Source organism: Capsella rubella, unplaced genomic scaffold (genome assembly GCF_000375325.1).
Source record: "Capsella rubella cultivar Monte Gargano unplaced genomic scaffold, Caprub1_0 scaffold_6, whole genome shotgun sequence".
In the NCBI taxonomy this organism is placed as follows: Eukaryota; Viridiplantae; Streptophyta; class Magnoliopsida; order Brassicales; family Brassicaceae; genus Capsella; species Capsella rubella.
Window position 1 is genome coordinate 1,611,713 of NW_006238918.1, and position 26,268 is coordinate 1,637,980.

A 26,268-nucleotide genomic window follows, 5' to 3' on the forward strand; every position below is an offset into this window, starting at 1 on the left:
TGGTTAATGATTTGTGAAGTCTCGTGAGTCGTGACCATTACAGATTTCTCCACGTGTGTGTTTAGTTTATTTTCCTCCTGTCGTCGTCGCCGCCGTCAGAAGCTTCGTCTCTTCTGTCTGACTCGGTTATGGAGGACGTTCTAGCCACGGCAGACGGAAAGGTACGTCTCTTTTTCTCTAATTACGTTTACTAAAAGTTAAATGGATTCGAACGTAATCTGTTTTGGTAAAAATCTAATGTGTGTATTAGGCTCTGGTTAAGCTGGTGAAGTTAGGGCAGAAGAATGCTTTTAAAGGCGAACACGGACAATGGAAGGAGTTCCTAGATTTCTTCGACAAACAGCTCGGATCCTCGAGCTTGAGTGATCCTTCGAAGCGGCACAGAGATGACTTGGTCGCTTTTCTTACCACACTCAAGAAGAAACAAGATTTGCAGGTTTTAAAAAACACACATTACACAACTATACTGTTTGATAGTGATACTTATTAATCTCAGGTTACGTACTTGTTTGATATTTTATTATGGGTTACTTACTCTACTCTCAGCTCTTGGCTAGGGTTCTGAAACTCGACAATGATCTTTTCGAGAAATTCAGAAAGAGATCTCCGGATGAGACTGCTGAGCAGGTGTGGTTTAAAAAAGCATAATTATTTTGGCTGTGTAATGCCACTAGTTTAGTTAGTAGTATTCATAAGTACTAATGTTGTTGGCAGTGCAGAGGCTTGTTCGAATGACTCTTACGCATGATGAGTACCCGTTAGACTATTTGTTCCCATCTTACGCTGAGGTTTGTGTTTATAGCTTATTCTTTTCTTGTGTGATGGAGAAACTGATTGAATAAAAAAGCTGAGATATTGATTGAGTTCCGAAAACAGGATTGGGTTGTAACAGGGCTTGGAAAGAAGAAGATGGAATCGACCAAGATCGAAATGATTGCTATTGATTGTGAGATGGTTCTTTGTGGAGATGGGAGTGAAGCTGTTGTTAGAGTTGCTGCCGTTGACCGTGATTTAAAGGTAGAGCTCTTTAGATCTTTATTTCCAATGTTACCTTTTCTTATTCTACGTACCCATTTTGACAATTTATGAAATCAGGTGATTCTTGACGAATTTGTGAAACCGCATCAACCAGTTGTTGACTATAGGACTTTCGTTACTGGACTTACTTCTAAAGATCTTGAAAAGGCTACACTCTCGGTGGTAGATATACAGGTACGTTGCATATATACTTTTTTGTTTTTTTGCGTTTTCTTCAACTCATTGCTCTGCTGACATCTAGTGGAGAAAATTTTGCAGGAAAAGTTGCAGATGTTTCTTTCTGAGGATACTATTTTGGTAGGTCAAAGTTTGAATAATGATCTAAAAGGTAAAGTACAAATGGTCCAGTTCCTCCTAGTTTCTTTATAAAAGTTTATAGAGCCTGACTTATATTATGATTGATCTCAGTATTGAAGATGGATCATGCCAGAGTAATAGATACTTCACTTGTGTTTAAGTATAACTATGGTGGTACAAGAAAGCCTTTAAGACTTAAAAGACCTTCTTTGAACTATCTGTGCAAGGTAAGCATATGAAAGCTCAAAGCTCTGCTCATGAGATATCGTATATGGTTCCTGACCTGAATAATCGCATTGTTTGTTTTACTTCATTTCCAGTGTATATTGGGTTATGAAGTGCAGAAAGAAGGTGTTCCCCACAATTGTGTTCATGATGCAGAAGCTGCGATGAAACTTGTACTTGCTATACTAGATAATGGAGTAGAGACCTCTGTTCCACTATCTAAAGAGGTAACTTAGACTGTCACAAACTTCATTAGTCGTTCAAAAACCTTCAATTATAAAAGTTTTTGTCTGCAAAATTCTGTACAGATGTTGGAAGCTGATAAATCAAGGCTCTACCTTCATTGCATCCCTTGTAATGTTCCATATGAAGAGTTAAATGGTGTTGTTTCCAGGGATATCCCACACGAAGTTAAGGTATGTATATACCATTTCTAATCCAAGTTCTTTCTTTCTTTATATTCTTTTTTTTTATGTATTCACGAGGCTCTCCCATTGTTTCTTGAACTTCTTTTGGTAGCCGTCAAAGAAACAAGATCGTCACTTCTACAGCGCGATTGTTGTTTTTAAAAGTCCAGAAGAAGCAAACCAAGCATTTGAAAACATTGCGGGAGACTTGGGAGAGGTATTTTAGCACCCATATCTCTGCTCTGGTTAGTTCACAAGTTTAGTGATGTATAATAAGTTGTCACTCTTGCAGGATTCGACGGGTTTGTCACAAAAACAAATCTTTCTAGAGCCGAGTTCATCAAGACTTGGATCATACATTTTCGTTCGTAAAATGGTTGAAGAGGATTCGGTTGGGGAAGCCTCTGCAGAGGAGAAGAATGCAAGTTCTAAGAAACGGAAGAGAGAATATGATTCTAAAGAGAAGACCAGAGAGAGACACAGATGTAAACCATTCCGTAGAGGAAAACAGAGAAGCTATGTGAAACGCAGATAAAATAAAGGAAATGATAAGATGATAAATAAACCTTGGATGACCTTGAAAAATAATTTAACCATGCCTCAGTTTTGTGTTGAATAATCATTGATCCCCTCAAACCTTGTTTCCCTTTTTGTTTTGTTTTTGCCAATTTATTGGGTCATTGGATCAGATTTTACTCCCTACCATTTGACTCTGTTCATTCGAGAATACCTCATACTGTAACCAAAAGTGAGACTAACCCTTCTAGCAGCAGCTGGTTTGAATTTGTTTATTACCAAGTCGTAACTTTATACATGGACACTTCAAAAAAGTACATCATACTTGTCAGATACTAAGAGTTAGGGAAGAAGATTTGCATCATTACAACAATGTACCCTAAATCGCTAGAAAGTAGAAGAAAAAACAAAAGCAATCCTAGAGAGTTCTCTAACTTCTATCCTACAAATTGGAAAAAAGATTAACAGGGTCCTCCAATTCCAATGAGCTTCAGATCCAACTAATTCCTCTTCGTTTTACATTTGATGCTCCACCGCAGTAGTTCCTCCACCATTCCAAGTCTACTATTACATACCTGTACAATAAAGGCAGATCAAACTTCAGTAACTCATTACCAGGTCAAACTTCAGTAAGTTACTCGAATTTAAACCTCGATGTCCACTTCCGACATTCCACGAAGCTAAAAAAGTTAGAGAAATGCTAGCTCAATTTTTTCTTGCCGGACTATTGAAAGCACATAAGCTCAAGTGAAGTGTATATTGGTATTCTTCAAAAAGCAGAGAAGGACTAAACTTTAACATCAACAATTAATCAATTACTAACTAGCCTCTCATCAATGTCTTTAGCCATTAACAGAATAGGTATCGTGTAAAGAGACGGTAACACTATAAACATGTAAAGTATGAGGCTTTAGCTAATCTTAAGATTCTAAGACTCCACTAGTAAGATTCTACAATCACACAAAGGTAAAAGGTAATCCTAATGAGTGTTCATACCTGAACCAAGCCCACGTTTCCGGAGCTTTGATTTCTCAATCTCTAATTGCATCTCCATCAACATGTTCATTCGTTGTAACTCTACCTCCTTTATAACTTCCATTCTCTGCTTCTCCAATTCAATCATCATCTGCTGCTTCTTACCTTCAATCTTTTCGTACACTTCCCCAAACTTCAGAATTGCCGTAGCTAGTTCCCTACACGTCGATCCTTCACTCAGATCTATCTCCTCCACACGAGAATGCTCCCTAGCAACGAATCCCCAGTCACCAGTCTCATCATCATCATCGTCATCGTCATCCTCAAGAGAGCTTCCCGATCCTGCTGGATTCAGATGATTAGGGTTCACAATAGGCACTGATTTGATAACTCCACCAGCCGATTTCTTTACGACAGGACCGATCAAGAAGTCGAGGCGGTCAAAGAAACGCCAAGTGGACGGGGAGAGTTTAGCCTTCTCCGATTTGTACTTCTTCTTCAAGGTATCGATCCGGTTCTTACACTGTACGTCGGTCTTCGCACGGACGTAATCTCCGTGCCTAGAGTTAACGGTGTCGGCGACGTCTTTCCAGTCATTCTGACGGAGGTTTCCGTGGTTGAGCTTGACGTAACGATTCCCCCAGGCTTCGACCAGCGTCGCCGTCGCTTCCTCGCTCCACCAGTCTTCTCTTCCTAACGGCGGACGGTGTGACCCACTCGCCTTTGACTGCGGCGTCGTCTCCATTCGTCGGGAGGATCCAAACAAGAAAAAAAGAAGTAACTTTTTTCTTTTCCCCTGGTGGGTGGGAGGAAATCGGAATGGGAGAGAAGAGGATAAGTGTAGCCTGACATTGATGACCGGCGGTGACGTCACTGTCTGTATTCGAGAGTTTTGGTCCCAGTGGCGATTATCTTTTTTTTCTTTCCTCCGTTAAAACCAAACTGATCTCTTCTTCTTGGTCTTTTTAAGTCTTAACTCGTTAACTTATGGTTAACTGTTAAAAACAAAACCACATAACTTTATATTTATCTCAAAACCAACCTCAAACTAAAAGATTATATTAAATATACCTATGAAATTAACACGTCTACAGGCTTCTACTGGGCCCAAAAAGCTAATAATTTTTCGATCGGGTCAAAAGCGAATAATTGGAAATATTTTAATTTATTTCCTTTTGGGCCTTCAAATTTTACTTATTTACTTAAAACCCAGGATCTCCGTTTCCAGAGCATCATCTAAGCACAGAAGGTGTTTGATTAAATTCCTCTAAGAAATCGCTCTTTCACTGAGCTAAGACTTTCGATGCTTTTTGAAGCCATGCTTTGATATCTCTTTCACTAAGCTTATGCCCTCTTTTTGGTTTCGATTCTCTCTACTCAGTTCTTCCTCTATCTCGCTTACTTAATCTTAACTCGATTTCGACCCTTATTATTATTATCCATGTCCGTAAAGCCCGCCACACAGGTTTTAAATTTTTTTGAAAATAGAAAAGACTTAGGGTTTAACTCCGAAAGAGCGGAGGAGATCAATTCAACTTCACTAAATCTCCATTGACTGTTTGCAAAAAAGCTCTTCGGAGAAAAAGAAAAAATGGCTCCAGGGGTACGCCAGCTTACCGTCCTCGGAAAGTTCAAACCTTTCGGTCTAATCGCCGAGGCTACCGACGGTAAATTACCGGACGAGAGTTATGCCGATTCCTATCAGTATTTTCTCTTCGATCCTGAGCTCACTGGCGAGCAAGACGATGCTAATGGCAGTGATTCCAACTTCTCCCGGCAGAGAGAGCACGAGCTCTTCATCCGAGACAACTGGTAAGAGGGGTTTGGATTCAATTTGAATTTGAAAAAACACTGTCTGTATACAAATACAATTGCCTGATTACTCTATCTATAACCATGCACCACTTTAATTTATCATTGATAATGCAGACAGTTCATCAGTTACATTTATAATATGTTTTCCTTTTCTTCAAGTTTGACTCTTTATTCTAGTAATGACCCTGTAGGATTGTTTATGCTTAGGCAGAAACTGGTTTCATCGAATATGGATATAACTTATCAAGCTGAATTTCTTATCTTTTCTGTTCTTGGCAATAAAATTTTGATTTGATGATAGCATAATCTGGACCAGCGGTTCACGCGTGCTCAAGCGCTTTACCTTGTCTTCTCCCGTCATTAAGGTAATAATCTCCATAAGATGTTTGAGCATATCCCCAATGTTATCACTCTGTTTCAACTCATAGATTTTTATGCTATAGGCATGCTGGAGCCACCTCGGTCGAGGGACAGAAGCTTTTCTTTGTGTCTTTCAAATTGGCTGCTTAACAATATACAACACATCAGGTAATTGTGGCTAGATACCTCTGAACTCTAATATTTCCCCACTTATCCGACTCATATTGTTGCACATAGTTTGTGTAATTACAAAATTTTATGGAATCAGATCATGTGGAATATGTTTCATGTAGCTTTCTCTGCATTGACCGCTTTCTGAAATGTTTTCAAGTAGATCGATTAACTTAGGCACTTTTAATTTCTAATCATTTCCTCGGGCTCTGGAAATATATTGCTTTTTCCTTTTAACTTGTTGGCTAGATCTTATCAGTACCATTTGTCTCTTTTTTACTGTAACATGAGCTGAGGTAATTACTTTTGATCTTTGGCATCTGTTGGCAACAGGCGAAGTTGTATCTGTTCCACTTCTGCGTACTGTCAAATCAATATGGCCTCTACCATTCGGTCTACTTCTTCAACAAGCTGCTGAAGTGACTCCATCCACACATGTTCCATTTTCTTCTGTAAGCCCCATCCTTGGTTCGCGTGAGATTCTGCGCCAAAGAAAAGAAGTTGGGAATAGTTCCCTACAAAAATTCCATTCCCCAGTGGCGCATGACCTTATCAGCAAAAGAGATATGCCATATATTTCTTCCCATCTGATTCTAAGAGATCCATTAGAGGAACCTGGGGTAAATGAACTCATCTTTTTATAGATAATCCTTGTAACTTTATTCATACTTCACGCTAGTCTTTATACCAGGACCTGAATTATTTCTTTGTTGTTATCAGCAGCACATATATATTTTTCGGTGATGCAATATTTGGTTATACTTTGCATCTGGTGACTCATCTACTTACTTTTCAGCCAACCTATGTAGAAGAGAGGGGGAAGTTGAACATAATGAAGGACTACGATGAGAGAACAATTTGGACAAGTGATCGTCTACCTCTTATGACGTCATATAATAAAGGTTTGCTACTTTTGTCTCTGGTCAGGCTGAGGTTGGCTCATGCTCTTAGTCTTCATTGAAATACTTTGTCTTGGCTTTTCAGGCAAGATGCAACATTCTGTGTGGGCAGCAGAATTTATAGAGTCAAACCTTGAAGCTTCTGCCTCATGTTCAAGCGGCATCGTTCCTGATGCTGTTCTCCCGAAGCGGGTTTCTTTTCGCAGAATATGGCAAGCCAAAGGTGCAAAGAAAGCTGCATCTAAGGTGACAGATCTATCTATTATTTATGTATTTTGCTAGGCAGCTGGACAAGTTTTAGGATCTCTTTTTCTAAATGACTAATCCGTGACTATGTTCTCCTGCTAACAAAATCAAGGCTTAAAAGATTTTCACTTAAATGTTTTGGGGATCTCTCCTAAGTGATGTTCAACGCTCAGTTATCTTGAATAGAATAGCTTTCTCATTTTCCATGTTCTCTGAGCATTCTAAGCCACTACTTTCTTAAAGTTCTTTTTTCTAGAGCTTTCAGTCTTAATGTAGACATATGGCCTTCCTTGATACTCTTGTTATTCGAAACATATTTTGTTATTCAAGAAGATTCAAGCTTTGGGGCCACAGCTAAATCCCTTCCCCATTGTGGTGCTCAAACTCGAGATCTGCAAGCCTCCCCCTAGAGGATTCGCAGCCTTGAGGGCATGCATTACCAATGCTGAGTTTGCACTTTGTATTTTTGTGTTCGTGTTGTTGAATGTGTTTCAAATGGATGAATTTTGTACTTTTGGACTTTCATTATTTTTTGTTGATTGTGGATGGGAGAGAGGGCTGGGTCTGTTACTGAAATTTTGTACTATTCTTTGTAAATTTTTACTAGTGCCTTAAAATATATTTCAGGTCTTTTTGGCGACTGATAATGCAGTTCCAGTAATTTGCTTTCTGATTCTAGAACAAAAGAAGCTATTATCTGTGGGACTCCAAACTGTTGAAATCAATAACGAAATTCTGTTCGACGTTAAGCCTGATATGAGCTGGAGTGCCCCTGCGATTGCTGCTGCACCTGTTGTTGTGACACGTTCTCAGTAAGTTCCTATTTGCAGTTTTTTTGGCCTCTCATCACTGTTAATGAGACTATTTCTGTTGTCCTATGATGATTTTGACAATACTTCTTCCATTATCTTGCAGAGTGAAAGTAGGACTGCTTCCACATTTAGATATCATTGTATTATCTCCAGAAAATGACCTCTTTCTCTATGTAGGTTCTTGTTACGTACCATACCAATTTCTTTTGTTAAAATCTTCTTAATGTAGTATGTTTAATTTATCATATTATTTGTAGTCAGGAAAACAATGTCTCTGTAAATATGTATTGCCTTCTTGGTTGGGAGAAAGTATTGGTTCTGGGGATGGAGAGTCTGCAAAAACAGATACAGATTTCAGGGACCTGAAGATCACAGGATTATCTGATGCTGTGTTGGGATGTTTCAATCTATCAGTTAACCATTCACAGGTATGCCCGACAAATATCAATCCTTCTAAAATTTAAATTGATTAGTCTTGTCAACTATCATGATCATTCTATCTTTATGAACTCAAATCACGTGATTCTTTCAGCTGGATGTACGGATCCAATTTTTTAGGATTTGTCTTATGTTTTAAATTATCGTTTATACCTTACTCTTGTAGATCTTTCGGTGTGCTGTAACTGGTAAAACTTCATCTTCACTTGCAAATGATTGCATAGCAGCCATAGCTGAGGGATTACGATCCGATCTGTACAATTTGTTTCTCTCTCTTCTTTGGGGAGATGGTCATTCTGACCAGCAAGGTTCGAGTGTTCATTTTGAATGGGAAGCTTTCTGCAACATATTTCTGGGTATCTGTCAAGAGCCTACTGCTGTGCGTCTGAAGCAACCCAAACCATCATCAGAGTCCTCCTGGGAGTTTCTTCTAAGCAGCAAATTCCATAAGACCTACTCTAGGTTTTACAGTGGTATTACTTCGATAAATCATTTGGATCTGGCAGGAACTGCCCCATTTGATTCTAAGATTGATAGCAAAGATATACCAGCCAGCTCACGTGAATTAATGGTCCAGAGTTTAGATTGTCTTCATGCAGTTTATGAGAGCTTGAAGATGGATAATCTACGGAAACAGTAAGCATATTGGTTTTTTACAAAGCTTTGTTTCGTGCTCTTTACCTGTTTTGCTTACAAATGATTAATTATCCCAGATTGGTAAAAAAAAAGAGCTGAGAAAAGGCATTGACAACAGTAGTTTTATGCCAGGATTTTTGCTTAACATTCCTCTGTATAGTTTTTCATAGAAAAATGATGTTGATAGATCCGAAGAAGAGTTAACATTAAATATGTATGTGAGTTAGTCTTTTAACTTTTGACATCTATGTGTAGGGATTTGCATCACTTGGCAATTTTGTTGTGCAATATTGCCAAATTTCTGGATGAGAAGTGTTACTTAGATCACTACATACGTGATTTTCCTCGTCTTTCCAAAACTATTGGGGCGTGCACAACCGTTTCTTCTATCAGAAAACCTCCAAATTTATTTAGATGGCTTGGGAACTGTTTAAGACGTGGATATCTATCCACAAACCTTAATGACCTCCCAGATTTGATCCGTAAAGATGATGGGTGCTCCATTGTCAGCTGGGCAAGGAAAGTTGTTTCTTTCTACAGTGTGTTATTTGGTGATAAGCCAGAAGGACGGACACTTTCATCAGGTGTCCCTTGTAATATTGCGCCAGGATCATACTCCAGTAACGAAGAACTCACTATCTTAGCTATGGCAGGAGAGAGATTTGGGCTTCGCCAGCTGGATTTGCTACCTTCTGGTGTATCTCTCCCGCTGAGACATGTAAGTTGGAATAAAAAGATACTTGTGGATCTGAGGAGTATGCAGGGGGAAATGATAAAATATTGATAACTTCTACAGTGTGATGATTTTCAGGTGGCTGGGACAGCCTTTCTGTTCCATCTTTTGCCTAATATTTGTCTGTATTTTGTAGGCACTTGATAGCTGTCGGGAATCCCCTCCAGCTGACTGGCCTGCAATTGCTTATGTACTTCTTGGCCGAGAAGATATGGCCCAATCCGTCTTCAGAAATTTGAGTTCATCCAAGGAATTTGAGATGCAGTCAAATACGAGTTTGATATTGATGTCGATACCTTACATGCTGCATTTGCATCCGGTAATCGTTCCATCCTCTTTATCTGAGTCGATTGGCATGGAGAACACTAAAATTGAGGATACAAATTCAGTGGATGGTTCTGTAATAGATGGAATGGAGCATATCTTCAACTCTTACACACAGTTACGGTATGGCCGAGATCTACGGTTGAATGAGGTATATCTGCCCCCCTTTTGGCAAATAATTCGCTAGTGTAATGATCACAATGTTTAATGCTTGAAACGGTTTCTGTAGTGTGCCATATAGAATTTTGCATCTTTTGTAGCTTTACTGCCCCTTAGGTAGTGTGTTGCATGTTCTAAATTTTCACCCAAGGTAATTGTTTGCTAGTAGTGCACTCTGTACCTTGTCTCATGGCAAGATGTTGATTTAAGTCTGTGTCTAATATTTGGTTAGTGTCTGTTGCCTTGGAACTTTGCCACTGCTTAAATTTTCTGTATTAGTGGATGATTACAAAGTTTCATACTATGTCATCATTGCTCATTCTGTTATGCGTTGCTAAGTGGCTATTCGAATGCTGCCATCTCCCCACCCATATACTTCTATAATTTTTAGGCACTTGAGTATAGTAAACTCATCTTATTTCTCGTGATGCTTCCCTTTTCTTTTTCATATCCCTTTTCATATTTAGGTTCGGCGTCTTTTGTGCTCTGTAAGACCAGTGGTAGTTCAAACGTCTGCTAACCCTACTATATCAGATCAGGAACAGCAACAGGTACCAATCTAGATATGTTCATTTCTAGATAATATTTTTACTTTCTAAAACTAACTACTACTAAAAGAAAGGTTATGAGAGAGTTAAAGAAGCTAGAATTCAGTAAAATCATGTCATTTTTTAAAACATTTATTATGCTAAATTCTTTTTATAATTCTATTCAAAAATATTTTAATACTACAAAAAAAATGTTGGGAGAAGAGCATGTTACAATATGATAAATGAAAAAATACTTTCACGTTACATTTTGTACTTTATTAGAAACTGAATTTAGATGCAGCTGCATGTGTATATCTTGACAGTAGAAGCCTGTGGTTCAGTTTTTGCTGAACTCTGTTTTAGATCTGCATGGACTCCAAATCTCTCTTTAGTGTTTATAATGTTGCATTGTTTTTTCGCTGGGGTAGGACCAGCTTTGGCGCATAGCACAGAGGACTGCTGTGCTTCCCCTCGGGCGTGGAGCATTCACGTTATCAACAATACACACTCTTTTAACTGAGGTAATTTTTTATCTGCTGTAGGAGCTAGACATGGTTCTTAACTTCTTGTCATTTGTAATTACTATATGAATATTTATATCCTCTCTGAATTTTTGCAGGCGTTTACTGTACCAAAGCTTGTTTTAGCAGGTCGACTTCCTGCTCAACAAAATGCCATTGTACGTAAAATTTTCGTTATGATTTAGCAGGGGGACTATTACAGATTACGAAACATGTTATTAACTCTAATTTAAATGGAATTACGTGTTGCAATGGATTGTGTTATTATATATTTCTTGAAATTGCCTCTTCGTGCAAATTGTAACTTCCATCTTCATAACAATAACAAAACCCATAGCCATTTTAGTCACTCTTGTAATTAAGGTTGCATGTTATTCTTACAGGTTAATCTAGATCCAAACATAAAGAATATTCAAGAACTTAAGACCTGGCCGGAGTTTCATAATGCTGTTGCTGCTGGGTTGCGGCTGGCTCCGCTTCAGGTTTGTGTTGAATATTGTCATGTTGTGTTATGTATCTTTACTATTTTTTCATCTATGAGATGCTAGAATTTTATGATTGCACAATGTATGTCTATCATGCAACAAGTACCATTTCTTCATCCCGACCACAGCTTACGCATACAACACAATTAATTCAGTTATGTTTCTTCTTACATTTTGGTGCAGGGAAAGGTCTCCCGAACTTGGATTAGATACAATAAACCTGGAGAGCCAAATGCTGTTCATGCTGGACTTCTGTTTGGATTAGGATTACAGGGATATCTGCATGTGTTAAACCTTAGTGACATATACCAATATTTCACTCAGGTGTGATTCTATCGGCTCTTTTTTCCATTAAGTTATTTCTTTTTTTGTACCTACTATTGGTTACTGGTAACCAGTAAAGCATACTAATTGAGGCCTAGCCGCTTAATACATATCATATTCTTTGATGGGATATATATGTGGATACCTGCTGAATTGAGCATCAAGTTATTGGGGCTCTTGATCGAAATACTGTATCTATGTCTGCCTCATTTAATAATTGTGGTCGTTTTATTATCAGCCTAAATTGTCACTTATGGAAGTATTGTACCTGTGTGAATTATTCCTTTTGATAAGTTCCAAACACAAGTTTATTCGTATCTACTTTCTAATTTACCTTAATTGCTTCCTTTTCCTTGGTCGTTTAGGACCATGAAAGCACAACAGTAGGTTTGATGCTTGGTCTGGCTGCTTCATACAGGAGAACAATGCAACCTGATATTGCAAAGGTAGAGATTCAGATGCTTCATTTTCTTGACTATTAGGTGGTTGGAAGCTTATATCTTTAATTGGCCTCTTAGGTATTTTTTGTTGATAGCGTGTCAACCAAAACACTTATTTTTGCTTAGGATATCCAAATTCTTCCAGTTACACACTACTTTGGGATCTACCTATGCGTTCTTGTTAGTTTTAGATCCAGACTACATGAAATGATGGATGATCAACTTCTTCTGAAATGTGAACTTTTCATTTAAGCACTGAAAGATGTTAATATTTCTTACTTCTATAATTTTTAGTCTTAGACTGGAAGATTTAGATGTATTTGACGCGCCCTGTGTGACTGTGTCTAATCCTTTCCCTAAGAATTTATTTTTCTTTGCATACAGGCTCTCTTTTTCCATGTTCCGGCTCGATACCAAGCTTCATATGCTGAGTTTGAGATACCAACCCTTCTACAGGTACGGATTGCTGTAATATTTGACCAACTGAAAGGGACTTAGTCTCTACAAGCAGTTACTGAAACTAGAAGTTGGATCACAAGCAGTTGCAATGAAATTTACTTGCATATCCTAAACGTAAAGCTATTTTTATGTTACAAAATTGTGATTACTTGAGTTTACAATTGAGGTTAGCAATCTGTGTCTAACATTATATCTCCAACATTGTTAGTTCTGGCAATATCTTAAGTTTCCTTGATTGATATTTTAATGGTACCTTATGTTGACATATGTACCAATCTGCAACGCCTTTGGCTGGTATTTTTTGAGAATACTTCTTATCTTGCTCCTAGAAAAATCTATTGATTTTAGTTATCTCTTGATCAGAGGATCTGGGTTGATAGAGAAAGTAGGATTATGTTTAACAAGTGCTATTTTTCGTAATATGCTATATTCAACTATGTTACAGTCTGCAGCTTTAGTCTCCGTTGGCATGCTGTTTGAAGGATCAGCACACCTGCAGACAATGCAATTACTTTTGGTAATGTTTCTTGCATGTTTATTTATCTCACTTGATATTGCATTCTTCCTGTCATCAAATATCATTCTAATCATTATAGTATTATTCAATGTGAGGCTCGTGTTTTAAGCACATTTGCTGGTGAATTATTGTTTTAAAGCATTTTTTGGATATTTTAAGATTACTTTAAAGCGTATATCTCTAGTTTTTGTTGGTCATAGAACCTTCTTTTCTTATATGGAAATATGGCTTGGAAATATTTTTCTTTTATTTCTAATCATCATCACATTCTATTTTACTTTTTATTGATAGGAAATAGGTAGATACATGATAGAACTGTATTTATTCAGGTTTGCTTTCCTCAGCATATTTAATTTTTTGTTCCATTTAAAGTTTTCTCAGTGGTGCACCTTTGCTACAATTACAGTTGGTGTATGAACTTCTAGCAAGTTAAAAGGTTTACAAAATCTCTATTAAATTAGTTGTGGTTTCCTTCCTACATGTACAATCTTGGACTAAGTTAAAAACATCAATTAAGTTAATGCATATCTTTTTAACTTGGCAATTTAGTTCGCTGCAATTCCAGTGGACTGTCCCTTATCTTTCAGAACCCACTTTGTACATGTTCTCAGGGTGAAATTGGCCGCAGAAGTGCAGGGGACAATGTCCTTGAAAGGGAGGGTTATGCTGTGTCCGCAGGATTCGCACTTGGTCTTGTTGCTCTGGGTATGTCTTTTTGGTTTTTTCCCTACTGAAATCTTTTTTCTTCTGTTTATGCTGACTCTGGATTCTTATTGGCTCAAGGCCGTGGAAGTGATGCACTTGGTTCCATGGAATCCTTTGTCAATCGCTTACTCCAGTATTTAGGAGCAAAAGAGGTTAATTTCTCTGGATTTCACCTAGGTGTATCCCAGTCTGAATCATATCACATTGGATTTGTAAAGTGTCTATTGTTGTACTAAAAAACTTTTTGAAATCCTTGCAGGAAAGATCTGTCCTTGCACCATCACATGAAGATCACCGAAGTGCTGCACAGGTTTGCCTGTGAATCTTCATATATTCCTCTGTGAAGCTTTTATTCCTATGTGTCACAAACACTTACCGAATTCTAATTATGTGGGTATCATAATTTTTTTGTCTCAGATAACAGACGGAAGCACTTCCAACGTTGATATAACTGCACCTGGAGCAATAATAGCTCTCACCTTAATGTATCTTAAGGTGGGTGTTGAGGATTGTTTAACTAGATAACTGATTCAAACTTCAGCCTTTAGAGCTTTTTGTTTTTGTGTTTTTTCCTGTGGACTGTCGACACTTTCAGAAAGCTTTATAATGTTTGTTGCAGACAGAATCCGAGGTCATCTTCTCAAAGCTCTCTATTCCACAAACACATTACGATTTGGAGTGTGTAAGGCCTGATTTCATAATGCTCCGTGTCATTGCTCGGAACTTGATAATGTGGAGCAGGTAATATTTATCTTGCCTAATGAGGAGTGCTGTAATTGATGCTTCAAAGATTTTAGTCTGATAGACTTTTGTACTATAGGATCTGTCCTACTTGTGATTGGATTCAGTCTCAAGTTCCTGAAGTTGTCAAAAATGGTATCAGCCACCTCCGAGATGACATGGATGATATGTATGAGGTGGATGTTGAAGCCCTTGTGCAGGCATACGTCAATATAGTGGCCGGGGCCTGCATTTCACTTGGTATGTAATAGAATTTTTATGAGACATCAGTCTGTACTGTCTCATGATAATTATGACATATATTGTTGTTTCTGATAGGCCTGAGGTTCGCTGGTACGAGAGATGGAAATGCTCGGGACTTACTTAAGAACTATGCTCTCTATCTTTTGAATGAGGTAAATCATCCAAGGAAATGTGATATTTTGTTACTCTTTTTCCCAAATGCTAATAAGTCTCTGGAATTTCTTCTGATCATCTCTCTGTGAGCTTATATGTTTCGATGTATGTAGATCAAGCCTCTTTCTGCTACACCTGGAAATGCTGGAAATGCATTTCCAAAGGGAATATCCAAATATGTTGATCGGGGAACGCTTGAAATGTGTCTTTATCTCATCATTATTTCTCTATCAGTGGTAATACTTCTTCTCAAGTCTCCTGTCTAACAATATTCATTTTTCAAGTCAGTAGCTTTATGTCAAAGAACTCACTTGTATAGGTCATGGCGGGATCAGGAGACTTGCAAGTTTTTCGGTTGTTGAGATTTCTCCGTAGCCGAAACTCTGCTGATGGACATGCTAACTATGGCACGCAAATGGCGGTAAGCATTTTTGTGCAAAATTAAGGTTCCTTCATTTCATGTAATTCAATTGCCTAGCATTTTATTTCTCAAGTTGGAATATTAAAATGTATTTTCGGGAGCAGTAATCTATATCATTTTGAAGTGGCTTGCAATCTTGTAAGTTGTAAACATTAAAAAAAATCTCAGGTCACTGAGCACTCATAAAAACATGAGGAAGTTCTAGCTCTTCTTGCATCCATCTGATACTGTGGCCAAAATAATTCTTCTTTAATGTCCGAGTGAACTATGTGCACCTTGTAAAGTGATTTAAAAGCTGCTGATATGGTCTTGGTAATGTGATCGCAAAATGTGAGACTATTGAGAGCACGCTTAGGATTTGATACTTCTTGTTGATCAAATTCATTCTATCCTCTCTTTTTTAAAAGTATGAGACAGCATCATTTTCTTTCCTATAGGTGAGCTTAGCCACGGGTTTCTTGTTTCTTGGAGGTGGTATGCGAACCTTTTCAACGAACAATGGCTCACTTGCTATGTTGCTCATCACTCTCTATCCACGGTTGCCTTCTGGACCTAATGACAACCGTTGTCACCTCCAGGCAAGTTGAAGTCTCTTATTTATTCTTTGCATCGCTCTTTTTGTCTTTGGCTTGGTTGCTGTCTCTGTCGGATGTCAATTCTATAGATATATATATATATATATATATATATATATATATATATATATGTATATATAATGTTACCCAAAACCAATCACTTTGTTGATTGTGATATCCAAGACATTCCAAACTTGGAAGTTGGTTTCTAGCTTTTATTGTGATATCCATGCTTTTACCAGATACATCTTACAAGGTGAATTTTGTTTTTTAATTCTAGGCATTCAGGCATTTATATGTCCTTGCAACAGAGGCTCGTTGGCTGCAGACTATTGATGTTGATTCCGGTCTACCTGTTTATGTGCCTCTAGAAGTCACAGTGAAAGAGACAAAACTTTATTCAGAAACAAGATTTTGTGAGATTACTCCGTGCATTCTGCCAGAGCGAGCTATTGTAAGAAAAGTTCTACAGCTTACCGTCAGTTCCCCTGCATATTTTTAGTAACAGAAAAAGATTACAAAAGTGTTCTTGATTTGCAAGCTCGCACTGCTTTCTACAAAGATTATGAAAATCATTTAAGTTTTTCTGGTTGAAGCACATTTGTGGCAACTGCAAGTTGGATATCAGAAAACTAGGGCCATACACAAGCGTGGCTCAGTTCTAGTTTAAGTTTTTTTCATGATATACCTACTCACCGATTCTATCTGCTTGTTTTGCCCACCTTCACCTAAAAATGTATTTGTATCCTGCAGCTAAAGAGAATTTGTGTCTGTGGTCCCCGATACTGGCCCCAACAAATTGAGCTAGTCCCAGAAGGTGATTGATGCATTTGGTTGTATATATTCCATTTTTTTGCTTGGTCAATAGCTGGTATTAAGGTTTTTAAATTTTTTGACCAATGTAATACAGAGAAAAATTGGTGGAGCTTTGGGGACAAGAGTGACCCCTTCAATTCTGGTGTAATTTATGTCAAAAGGAAGGTAGGAGCTTGTTCGTATGTTGATGATCCAGTTGGGTGTCAGTCACTGCTTTCACGAGCAATGCATAAGGTTGTATACTCCATCATATACTCTCAGCTTAGATAGATTAAAGTCATAAAAAACTGTTTCTGATACAGGGTTGCAAGCTTTTGTTGATGCAGGTTTTTGGTTTAAGAACTCTGGAACAATCTAATATGCTTGGTAATAGTCATAGAGAACTGGATTCTGATGGTGTAGACCACTTGGTCAGCACGTTCTCATCGGATCCAAGTCTAATAGCCTTTGCACAGTTGTGCTGTGATAAATCTTGGGATAACAAGTAAGTACTTTTATTTGGTTGGTGCACATTTATTTGTGCTTATACTTCTGTTTGGCCTGAATGTCCATAATTCATAAAAGAGTTGGGTAGTTTACATATTAATTTACAGAAGCCTTGTATTCTAACAAATTCATTTATACAGATCTGATTCTGATTTCAAGGAGTTCTGTTTGCAAGTGTTGTTTGACTGTATAAGCAAGGATAGGCCAGCACTTTTGCAGGTAATTGTAACTTATTGCCACTTAACCCTATGAGTCAATGGTTTTTACTGTGTGGAACATTCTTGTTGTAGGTTATTTGGCATATGTATACTAATCTCGAGTACATGTCACGTGATTCTTATAGGTTTATTTATCTTTGTATACAACCATTGGTTCAATGGCTAATCTGCTTGTGAAAAGTGATAGTAACGTGTGTGATTCAATTTCCATCTCAAGTCTCAAGGTACTCTTTCTGCAACAACGGAACTGAAAAATACTATTGTTTTTACAATTTGTAACCTGCTTGGCTTTTCCTATTTTTGGATCATCTAATATTATGAGATATCAGGTTGCTCTTGCCTACAACGAGGCGGTATCAAGTGGAAGATTGAGCTCTTCGGGTAGCTTTGTACAATCGATATTCTTAGCATCACTGAGAAAGCGATGTGAAGAGATTCTGAATAACTCAACGGAGCTGAAGATAAATCTGAGGAAGTATTTGAGCACAGAAGCATGGCCTGATGATTGTAACTCAAAGTTGCAGAAAGATATAATAATTCTGTCATGGTATTTAAAATGGTTCAGCGTACCATCTCCATCGATCATCAAAGCAGCAGTGGAGAAAATCAAATCCAAGTCCAAAAACTCAATTTCGGCAATACCTCTGTTGCGAATGTTGTTACCAAGTACGCATGTTAGTGCGATTAGTGAAATTGATAGGGTCTTTTTTTCCTCAAATGAAACAACTCTACTGTGAAGACATACATGATTTCTCCAACTCTTTTTGTTGAGTCCGTTGTTAATTAGTAAGATTAATTATTTGAGGAGAAGCTCTTGGGTCAATTTCAGTTTCAAATTCAAATGGGATAAATGATAATCAATGTGCATGACAAAAGCATGATTCACAAATTGGACCAGGACCAGGTTCTATTACACGAATATAGTTTTGGTTCGAGATGTCACCAAATTACACATTCCTTTAGGCCCATGAAGATTGGAAATTGGCCCATTAGGATTGTCGTCCAGGGCTGATGGTAACGGTACGGACGAACTCCTTTTTCTTGGCAAGGAGCAAGAGCAAATCGCGTGGCTTTTTCTCTCAGCGAACCGGTTCCAATCTACACAAAAACGGACCGATCAAATCAATTGGAGGAACCGAATTTTATGTGTAAACCAGAAACCGGTTAAAGAAAACACAAAAACTCGGATGGCTTCAGTAAAATTCAAATCGAATCGGTCATCCTCTCTGACTGACTCTCTCAAATTGAATCTCAAGTTCCTTTTCTTTCTTTTTGATTCTGCGATCAAATTCCGACGAACAAAACTCTCTTGCTTCCGCCTGTTTCTTCCGTCCGATGCATCTTCTCGATTGAATAATTATATCCACCGCAATTTTATCACCGGAGGAATCAGCTCTCATCTTTCTTGGTTTAGCTCGATGTTCGCCAGAAAATTTCTGCAGAAATCCTCCGGCGCTCACAATCCTCCTCCTCCTACAGCTCCTCCGCCTCGGGTATTTCATCCTCACCTCTTTTAATTTTACTATCCTTGACACAAATAAAAATTGAGTTTTCATGCTTCTCCCGCTTGGAGTTTCACACTCCCAAATACTTAGCTTAGGCTTTTTGCGTTCTGGGCTCAGCTGGTTTTTTTCTTTCTTTTGGGTGAAATTTGATGCCTATAGCTATCGGTCCTGAAGTTATTAAATTTGAAAATGTTTTTTTTTGCAATGAATAGTTTGTTCTACTTTAAATGTAGTTGATGTCCTGCCCATCTATGGCCACGAATCTAGGATTGTGGATATGTTGGACACGATAACTTCAGGAAAAGAAATGTACTTGCACTACTTAAATTTTCGATCATTGAGATGGCTTTACAGAGATGTCTCGTTTAGGATTTAACGCATGGGACTTACCTTATTATGCATCACAAGTACATTGGTTCACGTTAAGTCTTTTGATTCCATGATTCACCTGAGACAGCTCCAAACCCCCCTCCATTCCAGGGATGCCTTTTGGCTTTAGACGTTCACATGTCGTATGAATCTTTACAGGGATGTTTGGTAGCAGAAGACCTGGAGCCCCATATTGTCACCCACTGTGGGATTCCTTCCACGGCATCTCTTCTTGCCTTTGACCCTATTCAATGTCTCTTGGCTGTGGGAACATTGTAAGTTCTTGTCTAAGACTCTGTATTTTCTGCAACACCCTTACTTGAATAACTAGTGTTACTCAGTCCAAAACAACATGTTAAGGAAATTATGGTTGAGATGTAGGGGAGTAAATCAGTAATAATTTTGGCTAATTGAATCATTCTCGAGTCTTTCTAGCTACCATAATATCTATGATGAGAGAAACAACTATCTCCCTTGTTTCTATTTTATTTGAAATTTTAAAAGTAATGTTCTTTTTGTTAATCGTTGCAGAGATGGAAGGATAAAAGTCATTGGTGGTGATAATATCGAGGCGATTCTTGCATCTCCTAAGCAGTTACCTTTCAAAAACTTGGAGGTTTGTGGAATTCTGTTCATTTATTGAATCTTGATATTTTGAGTGCCTATAATCACGTTCAGTTTAAAAATATTGGTATCTGATTATAGCTTCTGTGTAATTCTAATTCCTGACGTGCTTTGCTAGGTTATATCTCTTTCTTCTTAATAATGGTTTACAAGAATTTCAGTCATATAATATAAACTAACTTCCATGTTCAAATATCCTTTGATTTGATGTGATTTGATGTTATTTGAGTGTTATAGTGGCAGAAATGATTTTTCTCTAGTCTTTCTATCCTTTTCTTGATAGATCAACTTACATTGTGAAATTGGGACATATATATCTCACAGTCCAACCGCTTTATGATCCCATTTAACTGTAGTCCACTTGACATTTTGTCTGTAACTTCTACAGTTCATGCAGAACCAAGGCTTTCTGGTCAGCATCTCAAATGAAAACGAGATTCAGGTACCAGTTCAGTTTGATGTTCAAAATTTTCGTATTATGAGCTGACGTCATCACTTCTGTTTGACTTTTTTGACTCTCGCCTTATAATCATCCACTCCTTCAATTTTGCCAACAACCTATTTGATCGGTTCATCAACAAAGTTTTCCTATTTATTAGGTTTGGGATTTGGATCTTAGGCAACCAGCATCAAGCTTACAATGGGAGTCAAACATTACTGCGTTTGCAATTCTTCATGGCACTGGATATATGTATTAAGCTGATTAGGATTACAGTTTGGAGCAATAATTTTCCAATGACAGTTACTACGGTATACTAAACTGTGTTTCTTATCTCATTCACAGGTATGTTGGCGATGAGTACGGTATGGTGTCTGTTCTAAAATACAGTGCTGACGAAGGGAAATTAGTGCAGCTTCCTTATTATGTGCCAACTGATGCTTTAGCTGGTATGGGGTTCCTCTTTCAATGTAGTGATCAAATGTGTTTAGATGCGCTACTGAGTTTAGAAAGTTTTTAATTTTTAGCTCTTAGTCATTACTATTCTTAATTAGTAATCTATCTACCTTCACCAAAAATTTAAGTTGTTTTTCAAACTTATATTCTCCCGTTTCCCTCTTTGAGCAGAAGCAGGGGGGCTTTCATCTCCTATTGATTATCCGGTTGTTGGACTTCTTTCTCAGCCTTGTTCAAGGGGAACTAGGTGAGATAAGATTTGTTCTGATATTATGCTTATTATTTGACATAGAATGGAAAGCATTGCTAGATAAGTTCGTTCATTCAATTTTTTATCATTGAACACAAGTACCTCTTTCTATAAGTCTTCATTTTCTATGGTATTTAAGTGTATTATAAACAAGAATATGATCTTTCTTTTTTATAATTATTTTTCATGAATTTCCCTACAGACTGTTGATTGCATTTTCAAATGGATTGCTTTTTCTTTGGGATGCATCAGAAGATCGTGTCATGTTAGTACGAGGAAACAAAAATCTACCCGTGGAGGGTAACACAGTCGGTGATTCTTTGGACGCCTCACATGATGAGCTTTCTGATCTTGAACTCGACGGAAAGGAGATAAGTTCTTTGTGTTGGGCATCAACCGATGGTTCAGTTCTTGCTGTTGGCTATGTGGATGGGGACATATTATTTTGGGACTTTTCTGATGGACAAAAGGGGAAGCCATCTAATCACGTTGTTAAGTTACAGTTGTCTTCGGCTGAGAAAAGACTTCCTGTCATTGTTATGCATTGGTGTTTGGATGTATCCCGCAAGGGTAGTGGTGGAAAACTCTTCATCTATGGTGGTGATATCATTGGATCTGACGAAGTACTTACGGTGAGAATTCAGCTCAAATCAAAACGTTCGTAGCACAGATTGGTGATCTTGGGCCAAATATAAACTGAGTTTCTTTCCAAACAAAAACATACGAAAACGAGTCATATTTTCTTCTAAACATGTTGCATTTTCATGGTACAAGGGAATCCCAAACATGAATCTACCTTGCATATGCAAATGTATAGCCTAATATGATGTCCTTTTGCTGATCACCATGTGCAGATGTTAGGTCTTGATTGGTCTTCTGGTATGGGAGGTCTGAAATGTGTTGGGCGTGCTGACCTGACCCTTAGCGGTTCATTTGCTGATATGGTCTTGTCTCCAATTGCCAGTTCAAGGCAAAGTGGGATGTTTTTATTTCTGTTGACAAATCCAGGACAATTGCAAGCATATGACGATACCTCCCTGGCTTCTCTGATGTCTCAGAAAGAAAATAAGATTTCCGTTCCTCCGCTGCCATATCCTATGGCTGTACCAACAATGGATCCACATATGACAGTGGCAACATTTGCTGCATTAAATGTGAATGATAAAACGTCACTAGCCCTTTCTGAGGTAGTCCCACAAATTTCCCTAGTTGTGTTTCCCATTTTATGGCTATTAACTTATATCTTATTCCTGATAGATAGTCTTAGCTGCAAAAGCTCGAACTCCACGTACTCCATCCGGGGAGAGTACACAGTGGCCTCTGACAGGTGGTGTTCCAAGCCACCTTGATGATTACAAGCTTGAAAGACTGTACATGGCAGGTTATCAAGATGGGTCTGTGCGAATATGGGATGCAACCTATCCATGCCTGTCTCTTATTTATGTACTGGAGCCGAAGGTATTAAATGTTATAACTTTTCTTCTTTTGAGCTTCAACTTGAAAACTCGTGTATCAGCTGGTTGATATTTTGATGAGAATTTTTGCCTGCAATTAATAATTTATCCTTCATCAATGATCAGGCAAATGTTTTTGACATAACTGGAGTAGATGCATCAGTAACGGCATTTTGCTTCTGCTCTAAGACTTCTTATTTGGCTGTTGGTAATGAATGTGGTATGGTAAGAAGACCTGTTTCTGTTGATACCTTCTTGATTCCAGCTTAGATTTAATGTGCATCTGATTCTCCCTCACATCTCTGATTCTGTAGGTTCGCCTATTCAAGCTGGTCGGCCACAAAAGTGGGGGAACTGTGGAAATTGTTACCAACACTGACAAGAAAGGTTACACTTCATCTTTATAACATGGACACTATGGATTTTTCTGCTTGATCTTATGTTGTAGGTTCGTTACTTGTAGCTCACCATTTGCATCAAGAAGATGGTCCTCAATGGTTGGCTGCATTTGCCTTTCTGAATTCCCCAGTATGCACCCTGCAATTTGTACAGTCTACAAGAAGGCTTGCCGTGGGATTTAAATGTGGCAAGGTAAGGATTTTACCTATGTTGAAGTGTCGGCATACAGCCGCTTTCTCTAATTGAAAGTAAACAATTAAAGTTTCAACAATGACCTTTCAGACCAGTTCTAATTTGCGTTCCATATTTCAGGTTGCAATGCTCAACATTGGTGTGCTATCAGTAATGTTTGTTACAAATAGCTTATCTGACTCAGGTTCCCCAATCAAGTCACTCTATGTGAAATCCTCTTCAGCTCCAACCAACTCAAAAAGTGATCCAACTGATCACAATTCCATAAATTCTGAAGATGATTTAATCTTGTGTGCAATGAACAAGGATGGGCAGACCAATCTTTTGGATGGCAATACTGGGAAAATACTCGCCTCATGCTTGAGACCTCAAAAGAACCCAACTGCAATTTGCATGCACATTATAGGTAGGTTTTCTGATACCAACTTAAAAGTGTGTTTCTTATACATATATTAAAAAGTAATTCTACTTTGCAGAGGATTGCTATGAGATTTCTGAAACGCCCAGTGAAAAACCAGGTGGAAAAGTTTCTGGGAAGGAGAAACATGAGAACAAATCTCATATAATCATTGCCAGTGAGAATCATTCACCAAATGGTGAACAGAATGCTATCACAGAAACGAAACTTGTTGATCAGGGATTTGTGAACTCATTATTTCTCATGTGTTCTGAGGATGCTCTGCACTTGTATTCTTTAAAGTCTTTACCTCAGGTATATTACAGGATCTACCTTTACTTATGACACCCAAAGTATCTTGCTGGATTTTTCTGATAACAAAGACTTGTTTTCAATACCTAGGGAAGTCTTGAGAGAAATATGGAGGTAAATCTTCCAAGGCCGTGTTGCTGGATGGGAATCCTAAAAAAAGATGGAAGGGAATGTGCAGTACTCCTGCTTTACAAAACAGGGCATATTGAAATAAGGTGACTTTCTTATTGCTACCACAAGTATTATATGTATGCCAGATAAAAATTAGTTACCAAATCCAATCGTGTGAATATCTAGTCTGAAGACCACTATAAATGGACCATTTATTGCTCATAAAACAGCTATAAAAGAATGATGTCTTAATTGAACAGATCTTTTCCTAATCTGGAAGTTGTGGGAGAGAGCTCTTTGCCCTCACTTCTTAGGTGGAACTTCAAGCCTAACATGGAGAAGACAGTATGTTCAGATGATTTCGGCCATGTCGTCTTGGTGAGACTTCCTGAAAGAGAGCTTTCAACATGTGATGTACTAAGTATGCCAAGTTAGATCTTGATTATGACTTGGCATGTATAACATCAGAGAGAACACTTTTGTTATCTCAGATGTTAAGGACTAATAAATATTAAATATCTACAGGTAAATGGTTGTGAAGTCGCCATCCTTTCGTTGTTGGCCAGCGCAAACGGCTTTAGGTGCTTATCATTTTATGTTCCGTACTTGGTTTCTCAGTGACTACAACTAGAACTTTTGCATGCTTAGCTAGCAAAGTAGCAGTAAGTTACTAATACCTAACTCTGCATTCACCTCAGGGTCCCAGAATCTTTACCTTTGCTTCATGACAAAGTCCTTGCAGCAGCTGCGGATGCTACCTTTAGCCATATCTCTGCTCATAAAAAAAATCATGTATGTTTTGTTTTTACATGTGAACCCTTTATCGTAAGCTCCATGGTTTTGCTATAAAAGTGTATTTGACCACAGGATGCTCCCAAATTCCTAAGTAACATTATAAAAGGCTTCAGATCAAGCAGTGAACAGAAGGTGGACCACGTACAAGATTTTTCCCACCTGGGGAACATCTTTTCTAATCCACCATACTTAAAGCCTTCTGATATCGGTGGCGACGACGAAAAGATTGTCGAGCTAAACATTGGTTTGTAATATTTATACTAAGTTACTCTTTCCCGGTTTCCTGTCTCTGACTAAAAATGGTTTTGTGTAGATGACATCGAGATAGATGAACCTGTGGTCATCTTGCCTTTGACAGAGAAAGACAAAAAAGAAAAGAAAGGTGAATACTTTCTTCACCTCACGATCTAGTATCATTGTGAATGCATCAGACGAATCATAAGGTTTCTTTGCAGATAAGAGAACAGATAAGGAAAAACTGTTCGACGGTGCATCCAGTGATGCACAACCCAAAACGAGAACTGTGGATGAAATTAAGTCCAAATACAGAAAAGCAGGGGTGAGTCCAAATACCAATTTGATATCTAAAAACGCTTTTTGCTTCTATCTCTAACATGGGATAATTTTTCCAGGAAACCTCTGCAATAGCGTCACAAGCAAAGGACAAACTTCTTGAGCGTGGAGAAAAACTCGAGGTCATATATTATGCTGCAGAGAATACATCTTCTTTCTTTAAACTAACATGTTTCCAAGCTATGTAACAAACTGATCCTAACTACAAAAACATCTCTTTACTTGTTTTATCTTCCAGAGAATCAGCCAACGCACAGCTGAGCTTCAAGACGGGGCTGAGAACTTTGCATCCATGGCACATGAACTTGCTAAGCAAATGGAGAAGCGAAAATGGTGGAACATATGAGAAAGTTGCAGTCATTGTGGGTTTTTTCGTATATAAATTAATGATCTTTTGATTTCCACAGGTGAAAACTCTCTTTCATAATATTTGTTCTCAATCGAATCTGTAAAATAGATTGACCAAAGGGAGCAACCCTTCTAACTTGAGAAGTTGCTTGTGAGCTGATTTGAGCTTTCGTTTCCCTTATTTATGAGAGACTGTCGTTCTCTTTCAGAATGTTTTCTCTACTTTCATTTGATTAAAACCTCAATTTATAATCTATAGCTATCTATGCTTCGACCAAAAACGACACGCTGGTCGTCGTTTACTTAAAAAATCCCACAGCTTGACTTCGCCAGTAACGAGACACTGTTTATGACACATT

General features: G+C 38.0%; 4 protein-coding genes across 6 annotated transcripts; 3 read left to right on the forward strand and 1 right to left on the reverse strand.

Annotated features, from left to right (window-relative positions):
• Window positions 1-85: 85 nt before the first annotated feature.
• LOC17883557 (small RNA degrading nuclease 2) lies at window positions 86-2,629 on the forward strand. 2 transcript variants are annotated; one of them, XM_006287621.2, is made up of 12 exons: window positions 86-161; window positions 251-436; window positions 547-627; window positions 720-788; window positions 877-1,017; window positions 1,096-1,212; window positions 1,297-1,366; window positions 1,447-1,562; window positions 1,656-1,787; window positions 1,869-1,976; window positions 2,080-2,184; window positions 2,260-2,629. In XM_006287621.2, the coding sequence occupies exons 1-12, from the start codon at window positions 129-131 to the stop codon at window positions 2,500-2,502; spliced, it is 1,401 nt and encodes a 466-aa protein (XP_006287683.1). In that variant the 5' UTR covers window positions 86-128; the 3' UTR covers window positions 2,503-2,629. The 2 variants fall into 2 exon arrangements, with proteins under 2 accessions (XP_006287683.1, XP_023637150.1); XM_023781382.1 differs by lacking the exon at window positions 86-161 and having other exon boundaries at window positions 308-436; window positions 558-627; window positions 2,260-2,628.
• A 99-nt stretch (window positions 2,630-2,728) lies between these two features.
• Window positions 2,729-4,398, reverse strand: LOC17883550 (trihelix transcription factor ASIL2). The gene is made up of 2 exons (XM_006288487.2): window positions 3,480-4,398; window positions 2,729-3,058 (listed from the first exon to the last, which is right to left on the reverse strand). Exons 1-2 carry the CDS (start codon window positions 4,201-4,203, stop codon window positions 3,051-3,053), a joined length of 732 nt encoding a protein of 243 aa, XP_006288549.1. The 5' UTR covers window positions 4,204-4,398; the 3' UTR covers window positions 2,729-3,050.
• Window positions 4,399-4,673: 275 nt separating this feature from the next.
• Window positions 4,674-18,508, forward strand: LOC17881763 (anaphase-promoting complex subunit 1). Its single transcript, XM_023780153.1, has 37 exons — window positions 4,674-5,270; window positions 5,575-5,638; window positions 5,717-5,801; window positions 6,138-6,424; window positions 6,601-6,706; window positions 6,789-6,949; window positions 7,577-7,761; window positions 7,865-7,934; window positions 8,019-8,189; window positions 8,366-8,835; window positions 9,091-9,553; window positions 9,705-10,043; window positions 10,519-10,602; window positions 11,010-11,102; window positions 11,201-11,260; window positions 11,486-11,584; window positions 11,771-11,911; window positions 12,277-12,357; window positions 12,736-12,807; window positions 13,256-13,327; window positions 13,939-14,032; window positions 14,111-14,184; window positions 14,292-14,342; window positions 14,450-14,527; window positions 14,652-14,773; window positions 14,853-15,013; window positions 15,092-15,168; window positions 15,283-15,405; window positions 15,489-15,590; window positions 16,028-16,168; window positions 16,446-16,619; window positions 16,919-16,982; window positions 17,076-17,215; window positions 17,308-17,465; window positions 17,608-17,686; window positions 17,811-17,909; window positions 18,015-18,508. The coding sequence occupies exons 1-37, from the start codon at window positions 5,050-5,052 to the stop codon at window positions 18,420-18,422; spliced, it is 5,469 nt and encodes a 1,822-aa protein (XP_023635921.1). The 5' UTR covers window positions 4,674-5,049; the 3' UTR covers window positions 18,423-18,508.
• Window positions 18,509-18,904: 396 nt separating this feature from the next.
• On the forward strand, window positions 18,905-26,165 carry LOC17883008. Of its 2 annotated transcripts, XM_023780929.1 has the most exons (24): window positions 18,907-19,178; window positions 19,719-19,834; window positions 20,091-20,175; window positions 20,572-20,625; window positions 20,783-20,874; window positions 20,968-21,071; window positions 21,250-21,325; window positions 21,531-21,960; window positions 22,183-22,515; window positions 22,586-22,786; window positions 22,909-23,007; window positions 23,097-23,169; window positions 23,246-23,373; window positions 23,494-23,779; window positions 23,850-24,085; window positions 24,173-24,297; window positions 24,454-24,571; window positions 24,719-24,774; window positions 24,892-24,985; window positions 25,061-25,232; window positions 25,302-25,370; window positions 25,444-25,547; window positions 25,621-25,683; window positions 25,800-26,165. In XM_023780929.1, the coding sequence occupies exons 1-24, from the start codon at window positions 19,104-19,106 to the stop codon at window positions 25,905-25,907; spliced, it is 3,297 nt and encodes a 1,098-aa protein (XP_023636697.1). In that variant the 5' UTR covers window positions 18,907-19,103; the 3' UTR covers window positions 25,908-26,165. The 2 variants fall into 2 exon arrangements, with proteins under 2 accessions (XP_023636698.1, XP_023636697.1); XM_023780930.1 differs by lacking the exons at window positions 25,061-25,232; window positions 25,302-25,370; window positions 25,444-25,547; window positions 25,621-25,683; window positions 25,800-26,165 and having other exon boundaries at window positions 18,905-19,178; window positions 24,454-24,614.
• Window positions 26,166-26,268: the final 103 nt, after the last annotated feature.